This window comes from Eptatretus burgeri, chromosome 14, assembly GCF_056783735.1.
Source record: "Eptatretus burgeri isolate ZD-2024b chromosome 14, Ebu_testis_v1, whole genome shotgun sequence".
NCBI lineage: Eukaryota > Metazoa > Chordata > Myxini > Myxiniformes > Myxinidae > Eptatretus > Eptatretus burgeri.
The window spans coordinates 63,131,778-63,150,712 of record NC_140974.1 but is presented as its reverse complement, the minus strand read 5'-3'; the positions used below and the strand labels follow the sequence as shown (position 1 = coordinate 63,150,712).

Below are 18,935 nucleotides of genomic sequence, written 5' to 3'. Positions count from 1 at the left end.
AGTTTGTGATTTTATCCAGATCTGCAGTGGGCGAAGAAGCTGCTGCTTGCCGGACTGAGGGATGACAGATGGTATGGCAGAGGGTGGAGTCATCAGCAAAGAGATAACGAGGATTTAAGAGTTGGAGAGATCATTGATGAAAACCAGAAAAAGAACAGGGCCCAAAACACTGCCTTGAAGAACTCCAGCCTGGACAGGAAGAGGGGATGAAAGAACTACATTTAGGGCCACACGTTGACTGCGACAGGAGAGGAAGTCTGCGAGCCACGAGTGGAGATGGCCTTGGATACCATAGGAAGAGAGTTTGGTGAGCAGAGCAGGGTGCCAGACCATGTCAAAAGCACGTGATATGTCCAGGGATATGGCTCTGATTTTATGGCCGGCATTGAGTACCTCCATCCATTGTTGGGAGAGCAGAAGCAGCATATCCAGGGAAGTGACCTGGTCTGAAACCAAATTGATGATCGGAAATCAAGCTATTGGAAAAGAGGAAGGGTTTAATGTCTGAAGCGATGATGGATTCCATAACCTTGCTGATGATTGAGAGAAGGCTGATTGGTCTGTAGTTGCAGGGATCTGTTTTTGCACCTTTTTGTGCAGGGCAGTAATGTTTGCTGATTTCCAAGCAGATGGCAGATGACCTTGAGCAAATGAGAGGGTGGATAGAAGAGAGAGAGAGGGTGAGCAAGAGCAGAGGAGCAGGTTTTTAGGACACGTTGGCTGATACTGTCTGGATCGGTTACAGAATCTGAGTCGAAAGGTTACTTGACTGCACCTAGTATCATGGTTTTGGATTGGGGGCAATCTTAAATGGTGGCAAACAGCTGTCTTGAAGTCCCTGGGGGGGGGGGGGAGAATGAGATTGAAGAGAATTTTGAAGTTGGTTCCACAGGCAAGGACAAATATATATATATATATATATATATATATATATATATATATATATATATATATATATATATATATATATATATATATATATATATATATATATATATATATAAAATTGAAAAATAAAAAAAAGAGAAACACCTCCATCAATTTCTTTGTTTTTCTTTGGGCTTTAGAAGCCCACAAATCATTCGAACAGTCCGTCCGAGACACGAAGGTCTTCCTGTCCCTCTCCCTCTCTCTCAACCAGCACCATTAAATTGTCGATTTGTATACATACATTCTTTAAATCATGCCCTGTATCGATTTGTTTAATTTTTGTCTCTGAGGTCATATATTCCTGCATTAATGATCATGTTGGTTTTAAGTTGACAAATAAACTGTGAATTGATGAGATCAAACAACTTTTTGTCTTCTTGCTTATATACGGAGTTACTTCCCCTTAACATTAATCACTCGCCTCTGCTAATCTCGGAGAAAAATTTGGAAAGTGATCACTTACCTGCATTTTTCTCATAATGAGCTCTGCAGAAGGTCTAAACTGTGTTTGCCTCCAAATCTTGTGTACCCAAACCACACCGCTCTGTCTCCATCTTCTCCCCTCATACCCAGTGCCCACTAGACTTTGTATCCTTCTCACCCAAGAAGGAAGAGAACGTCTTGTCCAGCCTTGCCCTACTTTCAGGACAAGCCCAAATACCATCAGTGCCCATGTTATCAAATACTGTTCCACCGTTCTTGCTTCATCTGTCTACCACATGCAGTCAGTCCTCCTTCGGGTGCCCCCCATCAGCCTAGAAATCAACAAATGTCACTCCTTTGTACAAGAAGGGTGCAAACACAGACCAGTAATAATCAAAGTCATAGAACCCATCATTGCTTCCGATGTCAAGTCTTTCCTGTTTTCAAACAGTCTAATCTCTGACCATCAGCTTGGATTCTGTCCCGGTCACAACTCTTGACATGCTGCTTCTACTCACTCAGAAATTGTTGGAGACCCTCAATCTCAAACAAGAGTTCAGGACAATGTCCTCGGTCATATATTTGGCACTCGACATAGTCTGGGCATCCTGCATTGCTTGCGAAGCGGCTTGCGGCACACAAGGCCACTCTCATTTGTGGATGTTTGACTTTCTTCAACTCACGCAGTCAACGTGTTGCTCACAACAGAACACTCCCATCTCCTGTTCCAGTGGAGGCTTGCGTTCACCAAGACGTGGTCTTGTTCCTCATCTTAATGACCTCTCCAATGCTCTGGAAAACAATCTCTTCCTTTTTTCAGACAGCTCCACACTTCCGTAAAATACCACCCCCCCCCTTTACTCCATCCCATTAGGGGGGCAGACTGCAGTTGCATCTCTCTTTCCGCTGATCTGTAAAGTATTAGATGCTGGTCTGACAAATGGAACAAGTCCTTCAATCGTGGAGATTCACCAAGTAAGATATGAAACGATCTAAACCCCAACATTCCCTACTCCCCCCCACCCCTCCTCATTATTTAAATCACCACCCAAGCAGATCATCATACTGGTAAACATTCGGTACTTGGTTACTATATAAGCCTCACCGCCCGTCCATCTCCCGCACAGCATCTGTTGCATCTCGGGAGTCCTCGAATTCCACGAAGGCGAAGCCAGGAGGGTTTCTGGCCATCCAGACGTGTCGGATGGGACCGTAGTAGCTGAAGGTCTTCTCTAGGTCAGCCTTGTTACCACTGCTGCCAAGGTTCCCGACATAGACCTTGCAGTCCAACGGGCATGCTCCATCTCTGCTCATGTTGACTAGAGAGAGAGAGAGGAGACAGACACACACAGACAGACAGACAGACAGACACAGAACATCAATCACGTGCACAGCTTCACTGCGGGCCACGTGCTCGTCCTCAGACTGCACAGTCAACTCGACAACGCCATTTGTTGCTTTGCAATCCGCAAGTCGTTCCGATAAATCTGATACAAACCGCCACACGAAGACGAGGCCGCGTAGGCCTCAAGGCCAAAAAAAAAAGCGAGTCGTGTACAGTCCTTAGGAACAAACAAAACTCTCGAAAAAACGAAGGAATCCACAAAGTAAAGAAATAAATAAAAATAATAATAATAATAAAAAAACGAGGAAGAATCCCTGAAAAGGAACAAGCACAGGATATCGAACGAGCTCCATATATCGGATACCTTATCTACGAAGCCGGCGGAGCAAGACGACAGTTAAGATTGCAAAGGATGGAGAAGAAAGCAAATGAATTAAGGAATCCGAAGTGCGAAATCAAGAGCGAGCAGACAATGGAGATAAAGACAAACAGGAAAAACTGGAAAGGGAGGAAAAAAAATATATATATATGAAGGGGTAGGGGTCAGAGCACGGATGCCGCTGAAAGAAACAAGGCCGAAAACGGTGAAAGAAGAGCACCGAAGGAGGAAAATGGCGGCGAGGCGGGTACACGGACAACGCGCCGGCCTCGACGTGCTCGCTCGATATTATTTACCTCAGCGATATTTCAAACCTCGTGGAACGTTCTGCAATGTTGTTGAAAAGAAAGAAAGCAAAAAAAAAAAAAAAAAAAAAACGCCGTCAAAAAAAATGTCCAAAAAAATTCGTTCTGTCATTCGTTCCAAGATACGTTTTTCTCGGAATATTTAATTCATTCAAACGGAGCGCGCGGGGAGAATGATTCAAGGGACCACGTGGTCTCCGCCACCGTGTGGATCTGTTCCGAGAACTCGCTTCCCCCCCCCCCCGTGACTGCGACTTCATGAAATTATTTATTGGCGGAGTAATCACCAGAAAAAAAAAAACCATATTTCTGTATATTGTAATAAGACTTTATCGATTTTTTGGGCGACGTGAGTCTTGGCGTCGATTTCGATGGCAAGGCCTCGGAGCACACTCGGTGCACGGAAATTACGTCTTAACAACCACTTTGATGATTGTAAAACGTTAAACGCAAATCGAGAACATTTCGAGTGATAAAAGAAAGTATACCGTCTTCGTTATGCTAATCAGTACGGAACATGCTTTTAAAACCTTACATCGACACCTGTAAAATAGCTTGTCTTCTTCTTCCTCTTCTTCCTCTTCTTCTTCTTCCTCTTATTCTTCATAATCTTCTTCTTCCTCTTCTTCTCATAATCTTCTTCTTCTTCTTTTTCTTGATGGCGTGGCTGTGCCGGTGATGCAATGTCGTCTCCTGGTTTACCACAGGAATTTGTCATTTGTTCAATCAGGGTGCCGGCGATAACAAGCCTTCTCTTCACGAATGACGCTGCGCGATCTTTAACGTTCACCAATGAATGCTGGCAGATGGGACACCAGTTCTCCATCCATCCCAGGGGTAGTACGCGCACTGAGGAATCCTGCCAGTGAAACACCGGGATGACAGTTTTTCAACCGGACCAGGATTCGAACCCAGGCAACACACCTGTGTGGGTACCTATCGGCCATCCTGTCAGCTCTAACCTGGTCTGGCGGATGTTTTGTGGTCTGGTGGTCTGGGAAAGAGTATGGAATCTCATTTACAAAAAAGAAATGGAACGATTTATTAAATGAAAAGGCAAATTGAAATGTATATACATGTTGTCACGGTCCAGTAATACGTAATTGATAGACATACTCGGTCGGTCCAACAGAGTGTAATTTAAAACAAGAGCTCAAGTGAGCACAATATACGCCCGAACAAGAAGGTATATACAGAATTGTGCTACAACATGGAAAACAGCATCCCGGTTGCCATGGCAACCACTTTAGATGACGAACGTATGTCGCGACACACCATCTTCACAGTCTGTACCTGTGTACGAAATATGAAACGTGAAAGTTGAAAACTTTGGGAGTTAGAGTGCGGACAGGAACGGACGACCGGTATCACATAATATGCCCCGATATATATATATATATATATATATATATATATATATATATATATATATATATATATATATATATATATATATATATATATATATATATATATATATATATATCGGGCATATAAAAAACAAAGAGTGATTACAGTACAGGACAGTACCCATAATTAAATAGTACGTAATTAATAGACGTAATCACATGGGTCGACTGAGGCTTCACCATGTTTTTTGGGTTTCTACATACTGTATACTGTATATAGAGATAGGGCTGGCAGGGGAGCTGAGCAGTCGCACTTTCGCCTCGAAGCTGTCCCGTTGGGGTTTGAATCCTGAGTCAGCTGCAACCTGTCATTCCAGTGTTTCACATGCAGGGTGAGTGAGCAATGTGTGCGCCATGGCTCAGATGGACATTAAATACACAAGGAACACAAGGAAATAAGACACAGGTGGAGGCCATACAGCCCATCATGCCTGCGCCACATGAACCCCATAACACCCCTTGCCGATACCCCCACAGACAGCACTCCATTCACATGCAAACAATCACCCGAACATGCTCAAGCCACTGAAACGTCCTGCCAACATCCCGATACCCCTCGATCTCCATAACTTCCAGGAACCAATCTCATTCGAATTTAAACTTATTTACTTTTTCTGCTGCCACTACCTTTCCAGGGAGACCATTCCATGCATTAACTACTCTCTGAGTGAAAGTCCCCTACCTTACTACCATCCTAACTCTCCTCTTCTTAACTCTCAGGCTACGGCCACTCGTCCTATCATTGTCTACTCTGCTGAATAATTCATCTGCACTTATTTTGTCTCTACCTTTCATTATCTTAAACATCTCTATCATATCTCCTCGTAACCACCTCCTTTCTAGTGTATAAAGCGCTGTCTCCTTCAGCCGCTCCTCATAGCTAAGGGCTTATAGCAAGGTATTATGTACACATTTAGGACATGGGTGACCAAAAAAATGAAAGTCATATGAAAGAGGTCAAGGTCACATGAAATTAACAAATTGATCAAATTGATCAGTGTTCATTCAGGTCATAAATATATATGCACATAAACTTAACCATAGAAATACATGCTGTGATGAACCAAACTAACATCTTAGGATTAAAAGTGCAGATTTCTTAAAAACGTTACGTACTTCCTAACGACCTTTGATGTTCTGTATACTGAACACAAACTGGCCTTTGGTATTGATTTTTATATCATCGGGCCATCTTGGTAAACTTATTCTATGGTTATAAAATCAAGCTTAGAGCTACCAGTAATTTTGTAGCAGCTTGGTAAATGCAATTTGTTATGTACTTCCTAACACTTTTTGACCCAATCATGGAAGTGAACCTAAAAACTGGTATGTCGTAATGATCCATGTTGAAACTTGCCATTTTAAATCATCACTTTATGCAGAAGTAAATTGCTATTTAAGATGTTCTATCAGATGCATTTCAAATTTCTGGAATAAGATTTTGTAACCTTCACTATAACTGGGGGAAATTTTCCAAAATCTGAGATTTTACACATTTGAAGGTGCCAAGATATGCAGAAGGTCATAAGAAATGTACTGCTTCGAGGAATTGTTCTATTCTTATGTATAATGATATATATCAAACAAAAAATGCATTTTCAACCATTTTGGACAACATATACAATCATACATGTAACTCATTTCTAAAAAATGAGCAATAAAAATGGAAAAAAAATAGCCTGTGTTTGGATAAAAAAAACATGCTTTGTAAGCAACTTTATCCATAGGACGCATAGCAAAGTATACATTTTCTGAAAGCACAGACACTTGGGCATTATATAACATTAAGGTTGTTTATCTTATTAAAACTGGGTTCAATTTCTAAGCTTTCTCCTCATTTAGGACCACAGTGTACACAATACCATGCTACAAGCTGAAGTCGAGCTCGGCCCGGAATCCATCTAGTAACCCTGTGCTGAACCCTCTCTCTGTCATCTATGTCCTTCCTGAGTTGTGGTGACCAAAACTGTACACAATATTCTAGATGTGGCCCTCACTTAATTCCTGTACAATGTTAACACCACCTCTTTTGATATAGAAAGGGTCCCCCTCCGAATACAACCTAAAACCCGATTTGCTTTACCTATACCTGCCCCGCACTGTCCTGTTGCTTACCTCCCACATCTATTACCACCCCCAGATCCTTCTCCTCTCTGACACGCTCCAAAATTACCCCTTATATCCTGTAATCTCTATTTTCATTGTTCTTTCCCATCCCCAACAACTTACACTTGCTCAGGTTAAATCACATCTGTCAATCTTTTGCCCAATCTATGCAAATATCAATACTTTCCTGAATTTGATCACCACCCCCTCTGCTATCCACCTTACCTCCAAGCTTTGTGTCATCTGTAAATTTTAAAAGCCTACTCTTCACCACACTATCCAAATCATTGATGTAAATAAGGAATTGTAATGGTCCGAGTACTGATCCCTCAGGTACCCCACTACTTACATCCTCCAAGCAAGACATCCTCCCACTCACAGCCACTCTTTGCTTCCTCCCACTAATCCAGTTTACAATCCAATTAGCTACCTGACCAGCCACTCCACAAGCCCTCACTTTGGCTAACAACCTCCGATGTGGTACCTTATCAAATGCCTTCTTAAAGCCTAGATATACTCTGTCCACAGCTTTTCCCTCAACCACCAAATCAGACACTGCTTCGTAGAACCCTCAAAGATTTTTCAGACAAGATCTACCATTAGTAAACCAATACTGACTACCTTTAATTAGTTTGTATTTATTTAAATGGTTCCTCATCTGGTCCTTAATTAATGTCTCCAACACCTTCCCCACAACTGAAGTCAAACTAACAGGTCTATAGTTTCCCAATTCTTCTCTGGATCCTTTCTTAAATAATGGTGTTACATTTGCTACTCTCCAATCCTCCGGTACCTGTCCTGACTCCAATGAGCTTTTGAAAATATCCGTTAATATCTCATTTACCTCCTAGCTGTTCCTTTACTTCCTGCACTCCAACCTGGATCTTCTGTAAAAGCCCTTCCTCACCTCCTCGAGAGATGCTCTCAGCTATTGACAATTCTCCTGACTGTTCTTGTGTAAAATTACCTCCCATATGTGTAAAAGAAGAAAAATACCCGTTTAATAAGCCTGCCATCTCACTTTCATCACTAACCACTCTCCTGATGCTATTCCTCGATGAGTCCACACTGGTCCGAACCTGTTCTTTTCCCCTTATATACTGAAAGAAATCCTTGCTATTACTAGTATGTTTAATATTCTTAGCCATATCCTTCTCATACTCTCTTTTGGCTTGCTGAGTTATTTTCTTCACTTGCCTCTGTTTACTCCGATGGTGATATAAATCTAACTCCAGTCCTCTTATTTTAAACCTAATAAATGCCTTCTGCTTCTCCTTGATAAAGTTTCTTATCTCACTACTCAACCACCCTGGGCTCTTTCTGCTTTCAGTTTTACACCTCATTGGAATGTACTTACTCTACACTCGACACATTTGGTCCTTGAAGGTTTCCCATTTCTCTGATGCTGATTGTCCTGTTGTTGGAGTCTCCCAATCCACATCACCCAACTCTGTCCTCATACCCTCAAAGTTTGCCTTCTTGAAATCTTATAGCAACACCCTTCTATCCTGAACACAAACCCTTAACAGAATCTTTGCACACACAATGTTATGGTCACTATTTCCGAAATGCTCCCTACCTCCACCTTCTCCACCATATTGGGATCATTACTTAAAAGGAGGTCGAACACTGCACTTCCCCTCGTGGGCTTATCTCCAAACTGGGTTAAAAAGCAATCCTGGACTAAAACTAGGAAATCCTCATCTGCTCTGCCCTTTCCCTGTTCCTGGACCCAATTTATCCCTGGCAAGTTAAAATCCCTCATAATCAATACTCTTCCCTTACCACATGTCTTTTTGAAATCTTCATGTATTCCTCCTTCCTCCTCTTCCTTCCCACCTGGAGCCCTATAAAAGCATCCGCCCAGTATCTTACTGTTTTTTACAGTCTCTAATGTCTACCCACACAGAATCCTCAACATTTATTCCTTCCTTAATGTCACCTCTTTCTCTTAATACAATGCTGTCCTTTACCCAGATTGCTACTCTTCTTATTCTCTCCTTCCTATCACACCGACACACCTTGTAGCCTTCTAACCCTGTCCTCCAGTTACTCTCCTCCTTAAACCATATCTCACTCACTGCAACTATATCGTACTCCTCGCTATCTACTTTGGCTTCAAGCTCTTCCATCATATTATTTAAACTCACTCCAACATCCACCATTTATATTTCCATGGAGTCAGGCTGAACACATCGTCCAACCTGTCATATTCAAAATTGCCATGCATGCCCGACCCTTACGTTTTGCGTTCAGTGTGAAACACAAACCGATTGTGAAAATTAATGATCATTAAATAACGAAAGGATAGGCATCACGGACCTTCCAACGACTTGTTGACCTTTGGCTTCATTCAATGGACCTCACCTTCAGGCATCTTCAGGCTATTACCTCCACCACCGAAGGTGAAGGAGGTTATGATTTTACCTCTCTCTCTGTCTGTCTGTTTGTGTGCAGGATGTCTCAAAAAGTTGTGGACGGATCCGGATGAAACTTGGTGGACAGGTTGGGTGTGTCGCAAGGACGAATTGATTCGATTTTGGTGAAGATTCCAATCCGGATCTGGATACGAGAATTATTTAATTTTTAAAGTGATTCTTCACCATTGACAGATGTGTCCAAAAATGATACATTGCACGATATCTCGAAAGGTTGTGGACGGATTCGGATGAAACTTTGGGGACACGTTGTCTGTGTGACAAGGAAGAATTGATTCGATTTTGGTGAAGATTCCAATCCGGATCTGGATACGAGTATTATTTAATTTTTAATGTGATTCTTCACCATTGAGAGATGTGTCCAAAAATGATACATTGCACGATATCTCGAAAGGTTATGGATGGATTCGGATGAAACTTTGGGGACACGTTGTGTGTGTGACAAGGAAGAATTGATTCGATTCTGGTGGAGAATCGAATCCGGATCTGGATACGAGTATTATTTAATTTTTAAAGTGATTCTTTACCATTGGGACATAGGGCCAAAAACAATGTATAGCATGAGATTTCAAAAAATATATTGGGCCAGATATGTTCTCGTGGATCAGGCATTACATGGTGGAGGTATGCGCTCTACCGGGTGTCCTTCTAGTTTTTTTTATCTGGAACGATCGCAATGTGCTGGACTTCTTGCCCGGGTTTTTTTTCTTCCCCGAGGAGAGTTTAATCAAAATAAAGACCAATTACTGCACTGTAGTTCCAAGAAGGAAGCCAGACATAAACACACACACACACACACACACACACACACACACACACACACACACACACACACACACACACACACACACACACACACACACACACACACACACACACACACACTCTCTCTCACACACTATGTGCCGGTAAGTACTTACAAAAGCTATTTTATTTTTATCATCGAGGTTTCGATCCTTTCAGCCCAGAACCTCTCCAAACGGTGGATCCACAACCCCGGTCGCAGGTCCGCATCAGTAGATTATACTCAACATCAATGGACTCGCAACCTCAAAGTTGTGTCCAGACAGTCAGTCAACACGGCGATGCCATATCTTGATACAAACATATTTAAGTGTTAGTTTAATTTAATGTTCTGTATTACGACATTTGAATAACTGTCACGTATCGTATTGATATGGTTACAAATTGGTTGGTTCCACTTTGAGAGTAGACATTTCTCTCTCCCCCCCCCCAACTGCACAATGTGTGGACTCGTCCAGGAGAGCGCGGGTGGGGGCGCGGGGTTGAATGCGCCATGTTGTGCAGCGGTAAAATTATCCAGAATGGAGCCATTTAAACCTCCGGATCCCCCTGTGTCTTGAAGGGAATATAACGGAAAACTGGAAACGCTGCGAACAACGATTCAAGTTGTACTTGAAGGCCACGGGGGCCGACGGCAAGACGGAACATGTCAAAGTGGCGATTCTCCTCTCATCGTGTTGGGGAGGACGGATTGGAAGTGTTTTACCCCTTTGATTCTGGTGACGGATCGACCACAATACGTCAGTATCGAACTCTCTGTTTCGTGCAACATTACCGGGTAAACATCATTATCGATCGATAATTCCAAAAATATTATAAACATTCAGAAAATGTGTGTCCCCAATCCTCAAAATTGCTAATTTCGGTAAAAACGTCACATAAAATTTCGCTGACCAGTCGATCCACGTGATGAAATAGACCAATCAGCGTTACCGTATTTGCCGCTCGGTGAAATTGATGACGTAGTTTCACAGAATAACCCAATCACGGTCGTCGTGCCATTGCACTGCGAACCAAAGATGGCGGCGCTCACGGAATGCAGTTCTTCGGCGGATCGTACATTTCCTTCAAAATTTTTGCGATATGCACGTAGATTCTGTGGTGTAGTGATAGAGATGCTTAGCAGGCAGACACGAGCGGGGGAACAGTCGAGCCGGGCTGTGTTGCACAAGCGCGAGCGCGGGCGTACTTTGCCCGCGGCTCCTTTATTACGTACTCAGCACACTCACAAGCCGGGCGACTACGGCATCACTACAACGCCTCAGGCGGCGCGCACTCCTTATATTCCTGGCAGACACGACGCTCACGCCGACCACTCCTCCCATCATCATGCCCCGCCCTGCATGCCCGCAGGCTATACCACACTCCTCCCTCCTAAAACTATGATTATTAAATGATCACCATCATAATAAGCATAAACAGCACGAAATACCACGGTATAAAGCAGACAAGGTACATAAAAGAAAACAGCGAAGTATAAAAGCACATCACATCATACAACGTGTGAAGCGAGCTACTGGAGAAGCACAGCAGCACTACGCAGCAAAAACGCCCCCAGGCGGCTCATGCTTACATGGCCCTTGACGAGGTCGCGGCGACCTCCCCCGGCACCATCAAACGCCTCCGGCCCATAAGGCGGCACCTCTTCCCCAGCCAGACCTGCAACAGATAAACCTTTCGAGGCCGGACCCCCGCTGTCTGGAACCCGCGGCGCCACCGCCAGACCCGACCGACCTTGGTGAGGGCGCTGAACAGCGCCCTTGGCTGGAAGCAACAAACACTACACAACAACCCACGCACCACAATCAGTTGAGATTCCACCGCATGGCCAAAACGGCCTTGAGCGAACCCAGAGAGCCGCGCCCCAGGCGCCAGGCACGTCCGACCTTGCTGAAAGCAGAGGTGGGGGTAACGCCGACCAGCGCACGAGTCCCGGCTCCGAGTCTATCTCCGAGACCCCCACGGCCGTTAGACGGTCGCAACTCCATTCAAACCATACTCCAACCATAGGCTCGTCATAAATCAATAGGAATAACATTTGAACCATTGCAAACTCATTTTTCTGTACAGCGCGTTCTTTTGATAAAATCCCAGCACCTGACAAAACGACTACCCGTGGCCTGGGGCAACTGGAGGCCAATAAACCCTCTTTATTCGCCCCCACCGCTCCCAAAGCCCCCACATCACATTGATCATAATACAAATCCCATCGATTGATCTCCGCCAAACCCACTCTCACACAGGAACTGTTGGCATTTATTTCAACAACGTTAAACCGCATCACTCGAGCAATGAAAAACAAATATGCAATGAACAGCAACCCATAACCCACATCACGAGTCCGTCTCTTGGTTGTTGACTCGATGTTGTGACTCGCGACTTCCTTTAACGCCACGGGCTCACTGCAACCCGTTGAAGCTGCCCGAACAACACCGGCGCACCTCGCACCATGAACGCAGCCGACGCGAGAGCTGGCACGGCTCCTGCTGCTTCCACACCGCACACCACCGTTGCAGGCAGCAACGCACGGCCGCTCCCGTTGCATCGATGCATGTTCCGCTCTCGCCGCCAGAACCTCGCCCTCGGGTCTCGACAAAAGCATCGAAGAGAGCACCGGCACACCTGGAGGTACGAACAGTAGATCCAGCCCAAGGTGCGCCAGCCAGCCCAGACCCAAAAAGGCGGGCCCCTCCCCTCGCACCACGAACCTCGGAAGCGCAACCCGCTGGTCCCGCTGGGCAATCACGACGTGCGCCCCGCCAACCGCCGGCAGCGCTTCACCGGCACACACGTGCGATGCGAGGGCAGCACGAGTGGACTCAACTCGACACCCGATCAGTGCCCCGATCATTTCGACATTCACTGGCATCGGTCTTGTCACCGTAGGACCAACTGAAACCAGGCTCAACATGGGCAGCATCAGTGCCCCGGTCACCTCAACCTCCCCTGCCACTGAACTTGTCATCTCCGGATCAATTGGAAGCAGGTCTAACTCTGGCAGCATCTCCCGCTCCGGGTCGCTGGAATCTCTGTGCCCCGGCTGCAAAACTCGACCCGGGGCGTCACCGTGCACGCCATGCACCGAACACCATGCCGGCAGTAGGTCTTGACCCGGGACGGAAGGACCGCTTCGCACACCGCCATCAATGACTGTCATGATGGGCGATGACTCTCGGCATACACACCGTCGACGCCCCCGAGTGCTCAGACCGCCATCTGAGTGATCGTATTGCAAAAGCCGTCCACGACCCGCGCCGCAGACCTTGCGCGCGGCCGTACGCGCCTGGCACATCGCGCTGACCCCCGGACCATCTGCTGTGCCCCGACCATCGAGACCCCGGACATTCTTCAGAGCTCGCGCGACGTCCAACGCCGCGTTCGAGCCGAACCGCGTGTCCTCGTTCTTTAGCTGTGGCTCTGCAGAAATCATTCCCCTGATCTGTCGTGCCTCAATAAAACGAACACTGAGCGCGGCCGTTGCCCACTCGACGTGGCCGAAGTCGACTCCGACGAAGGCGGGCACGCGTCCGCGCGCCGTGCCCCGACTCCCTCTCATGCCTGAGCTGGACCGCGCCGACGAGCCTCCTGGCTCCGGAGCCTGTGTGCGTGCGAGCGAACCTGCGACACGCTCTTCGCGATGTGTACTCCTCCGGAACCTCGAACCGCGCAAGGTGCGCTGAGTTACTCGCTGCCACTTCGAACCCAGCCACCACCCTGCACACGCCAATCCGAAGATCCTCGTCAGCCAACTGTGGTGTAGTGATAGAGATGCTTAGCAGGCAGACACGAGCGGGGGAACAGTCGAGCCGGGCTGTGTTGCACAAGCGCGAGCGCGGGCGTACTTTGCCCGCGGCTCTCCTTTATTACGTACTCAGCACACTCACAAGCCGGGCGACTACGGCATCACTACAACGCCTCAGGCGGCGCTCACTCCTTATATTCCTGGCAGACACGACGCTCACGCCGACCACTCCTCCCATCATCATTCCCCGCCCTGCATGCCCGCAGGCTATACCACAGATTCTACAACAAAAAGTAACTTAATCGTGTTCAATACTGAATCGTGGAAATGATTTGTCGATTTCGCCTGCAAATGGGTGAATTACGATTGTAAAGAGAGTAATATAGTCACTGAGATTGCAACAAATCTTGGTACTGATTTTCACGATACTGCGACATGCATTGTGGCTCGGCCCTCGTTGTCGAGTAACCTTGGCAACCACTACAATTGCTACAAGCGCTTCTGTGACATCAGTAAAAACAGAAGAAAAGAGAAGTCATTTGCAAAGAAATCGACTTCTCAAGGACGAGGTGTGTGTAAACTCATCCACCATGCATTGATAATGACTTTTAAAATTAACTTATGTAACGTTAGATTAGACCTGTGAATGGTGCATCATTCATGATGATGATGATTTGGTGGAAGACTAAGTTAGTGACTTTGTATCATGTTCAACTTTATGTAGTAGTACAATTTTGCTGTAATTTTGGAATTATGGTTATTCAGGGAATTATAACCGTCAATGATTTGATATTAAAGAGCAGGTTGCAGGTCACCAAACGTGTTCTGAAAAATTATCAATATGATTATATGTGCATTAAATAGTTTGATGCAAACCATTGTGGTTGTCTAACTATTGGGAAAATTTATGAAATTTAACTCCGAAGTTATTTCTCGAGGCCGTTGAAAAAAAAAACATCCGTGTGCCCATATATGGATGGTGACTTCACGTTCTCCAAAACAAAGCGGACGCTCACTCGCTCGTTGAAGAAGTGTCCAGTTCAGCGGGCCGTTCTTTCGCTTATTTTGATCTTGCAACTGTCTATATTATCCTTTTTTATTTTGAGTTATTGTAGAACAAAGTTATTTGGATATTTGTACATCATGCCTCGTACGTGTGTCGTCATGTTTTGCGAAAATGGCTGGAAAACGGGTAATCGCTCCCAGCGATTCCCGAAGGAATCAAACATTCGCCGGCAGTGGATAAGATTTGTACAAACAAGACGGGCGAATTTTCCCCCAAAGAAAACTGGTAAAGAGGACCCTTTGGAGAGACTTGTCACTTGTGGTGACCGTTTCACAGCCGAGGATTACGAAGGCAACGCAATGAGTGAGCTCAGTTTCAAAACGAGCGTGACGCTGTGCCCGCCATTCAGCCTTCTCCTCCTCAGCTGGCTCCTGCTTCATCTTCTCACACTGTGTCACCTCTCAAGGATTGGGGCATTGTGTTTATCTATAAATGCACATAAGATATCGAGAAATTATTAGAATAGAGGAAGTCATCACTATCCGGAAGTCCGTACGTTGTAACCCGTAATGGGGAACGCGGCTGAGAATCTGTTCCCCATCGGCCACGCCATCATCACTTTCGCTGGGGTCAAGCTCAGCTGTCAGAAAGACTTCAACACCAAGGGTCCATTATATTTGGGTCCATTATTGATTCATTCTATTTCTGACTCTTGAGTGACTAGAGGGTTGGTGGTGGTCGTATGGCAGCTTAGCTGCCGGGGTAGCTATCATTTCTTGAAGCGCGACTGTGTCGCTGATGTAGTGCCCCTCTACCAGTACACACACTGGAACTCATTTCGCCGATCGCGGAAGGATGACAGGCTGAGTCAACCCCCTGGTGTATTAATTCAGCGGCCGACGGGGCTTGAACTCAGGACCCGAGGATCCCAAGCCACCACCCTAACCACTGAGCCAACACCAGGCTACTAGAGGGTTAAAAAATTATTATATCAAGTCACAGATGAATCAAACTTTACATTATTTTATGCATCGAACAAGAAAATGAAAATCTACAAACCAATCTGTCTGGTGGAGTCTGTCAGTGTGAACTGCCAGACAGTCAGTCCTGCCACTTGTACACGAAATAGGCCATTTTCTGGCACTTGTAAGTGGCTCAAATCTATATGGCTCAGGGCCAGAAACTCCATAGTATAAATTCCCATCATCCTCAGACTCATCCTCGGCAATATCGGAATGAACACACTCGATTTCATCGCCGCTGAAATCGCTCTCTGATTCGCATCTCGCCATTGTTTACACGCTCTTTCCGAATGTTCTCGAAGCTTTCGGAGAACGTGACGTCATAGCATCTTCGGTAACTTCCGGTCTGTTTTTCAATCACCGAGAAAAGTTTTGACTTAAAAGTTAATTTTAGCATATTTTGAGTTTCAAATGTAAGAAAATAAATACCCCATGTTTATTAATGTCCTTACAACCTTCAAATCACGCAAAGTCATCAGCGACCCAAAACCTGCTCTTTAAACTTGAAGCCATTATTGGAGGGGGCGGACATAGACGACAGGAACTTTTGCAAATCTGTCAACTGAGGATCAGCGAAGCAGGTGCATACAACAGCCTTCCCTTCCATGTGTGTTTCATTCAAATTCACCTCGTATCTCTTTGTAGCCTCTATAGTGAGGCTATATACTTTTATGATATTGTAATATTTAGGATATTGTAATTTTATGTAATTTTATGATATTTATGATTTTAGGAGACTGCTTCGGCGGCACCAACGCTCTGCACAGAGTATGGTCCTAATGGATGGATATTGTAAGTATAAATTTCACGGAAAATTTTTTTTTAGGAAATATTCGCTTGGTTACAAAGAAATCCTACGTAAACAAACATGGAAATACTGTTGTTTTAACCAGCATCGCTGGTCCCTCTCTCACAAATGCGGAAAAATTACTTATATCCGCCCCTCCTACAGCATGCTGGCTTGTATTGTAAGCAAAGGAGAGAATGAAAAGATTTGTTGGGAGATATTATACAACATAAAGTCCATTTCATCCAATTTCAGCCAGTTTTCCAGAAATTTATGGAAAATGTTGAATTTTGAAATGCCTGTCTCATAAAACGCATACTATATTCTGGCTACAAAAGAGGTGTTTTGAGATAAAATTTTACAACACAATATCTATTACCTAATATTGTAATTAAAAAAAAAAACTACATTGTCGATGGCACACCATCGCATATTCCTGCGCGCACTGCTTTGTCCCATTAACGCGAGGTGAAATTTTATTGATTTAAAAAGCTATGACAATTTTTTTTTATCGACCCCCCCATGACCCCAACCCCTCTGGCCTGGCCCCGAGGGGTCATATCAAAAATCCGAAAGTGTTGTGCACTTCCCCATACATACATCTACTGTGTCCCAAAGTTTCAAGTTCCTATTTCAAACGGTGTAGGAGGAGTTACAGGGTAAGACGGACAGACGGACGGACGGCGGAGACAATCACAATATTCCCGCTTTTCTTCGAAAGCGCGGGAATAATAAATAAGCAATCTCATTGCATTCTCTTTGGTTGTCTTTGCATCTTCTATCATTTCATCAATGCAAATACAGGAACAGACATGAACATACTGGATAACAGTGACTTACACGGAGGACAGCCAAGCCAAAAGCGTGTGCTTCGTTCAGATGGCAAAGACAGCCAACGAGAGTGGAGAAAACGTCACATGTTTCCAGATGAGTGCATAATTTGCCACTCAAACAAGTACAAACGTAATAATATAACTGGTAAAAGGTCAATTGTAAGGTTAGTCAAATGTGATGTTATTTGTGGTGGGCAGCTCGTGGAAGCTGCAAAGCAAAAGGAAGACATTGCACTTCTACAACAGATACAGTGTGAAGATTTGGTAGCCCATGAGTTGCAGTACCATGGTGACTGTCACAGAGCCTACACAAGGTTCCTGAGTAAGCCGTATAAGCCTTTGACACCCATTCAGAGTGGCTACATGAATGCTTTCATTGTATTCAGTGAAGAAACGGTGAAAAAAGATTAATTCAAAATAAAGAAATCTTGACCTTGTCAAGATTAAACCGTATATTTATCCACGCGATCAAAGAGGTTGAAAATGTAGATGCTCCTTATAGGACCTGGAATTTAAAGACACGTCTGCAAAGAACATTCCCGCAACTTGTGTTTGTCACGCCTGCCAATAGAAGCATGAGTGACATCGTCTTCAGTGAAGGACTTTGTGCAGAAGACCTAGCCCAGGAACTTGTTGATGACACTGACACTACTTCTGCAGAAAGTTCAACAGAAGATGCAGAACCAATTGAAAGAGGTAACAATGGATCCCAGCCAAACAGTCTGCGAATGTTATTTAATGCTGCCTCAACATTGAAATTATCAATTGACAAAAAGAACCTCACAGTCCCATGATCATACATTTGGAGTATCATTTGTTAATGGGTTTTCATTAAATCTAAAAGATCTGTTCCAGTCAGGACTTTTCCCAATTTCCCTGCCTCTTTTTCTCTCGGTGTTGGTGTTGTGTGTGGTTTAATTTGTGGTTTGTTTCAGTTTGTGTGGGTGCTTATGGCTCAAATGAGATTAAGTGCATAAATGTTAATAATAATAATAATAATAATATATTTTTATCATTACACTTAGTATTATTATTATTATTATTATTATTATTATTATTATTATTATCTATCTATAATTCCAGCTGTGTGTGTGTGTGTGTGTCTGTCTGTCTGCGACCGCCGTTTCTCGATGACCGCCGGTCCGATCTCATTGAAACTTGCCAGGAATATTGCCGGGGACCTCCGGATGTGCCTTTTCGAGGTTTGATATCGATCGGACGAGCGGTTCCCAAGTTACGGCCATTTTATTGCTTTTTCAGTGTTGAAAAGGTGTATATATGGCAGCTGAAGGTGTCCTTCCACCTTCTCACCTTATCATGCCAATTTTTCCCAAAATTATTAATAACCAGATGACCACCAGTCCGATCAGATTGAAACTTGCCAAGAATATTGCCGGGGCCCCGCG

At 44.6% G+C, this 18,935-nt stretch overlaps 2 protein-coding genes and 1 pseudogene across 18 annotated transcripts in view; 2 read left to right on the top strand and 1 right to left on the bottom strand.

The window, feature by feature from the left end:
- LOC147013392 (serine/arginine-rich splicing factor 3-like) overlaps window positions 1–4,146 on the bottom strand; it is a 45,773-nt gene extending 41,627 nt beyond the window's left edge. The window contains exons 1-2 of one of the 7 annotated variants that reach the window (XM_085855185.1): window positions 3,926–4,146; window positions 2,459–2,672 (exon numbers count right to left, since the gene is read on the bottom strand). In XM_085855185.1, coding sequence (XP_085711311.1) covers window positions 2,459–2,672; window positions 3,926–4,100 — 389 coding nt within the window. In that variant the 5' untranslated portion in view covers window positions 4,101–4,146. Of the gene's footprint in view, window positions 1–2,458; window positions 2,673–3,062; window positions 3,351–3,373; window positions 3,570–3,917 lie in introns of those variants that run through there. The other 6 variants (XM_085855178.1, XM_085855179.1, XM_085855181.1 and 3 more) reach the window with 6 other exon arrangements.
- A 6,462-nt stretch (window positions 4,147–10,608) lies between these two features.
- LOC147013389 (uncharacterized) overlaps window positions 10,609–18,935 on the top strand; it is a 74,683-nt gene continuing 66,356 nt past the window's right edge. For all 11 annotated transcript variants that reach the window (XR_015051311.1, XR_015051316.1, XR_015051314.1 and 8 more), the window contains exon 1: window positions 10,609–10,917. Coding sequence is in view for 4 of the 11 variants with exons in the window: in XM_085855177.1 (XP_085711303.1) it covers window positions 10,786–10,917 (132 nt within the window). In the remaining 7 variants the exon portion in view is untranslated. The remainder of the gene's footprint in view (window positions 10,918–18,935) is intronic.
- On the top strand, window positions 17,509–18,339 carry LOC147013391 (uncharacterized; annotated as a pseudogene).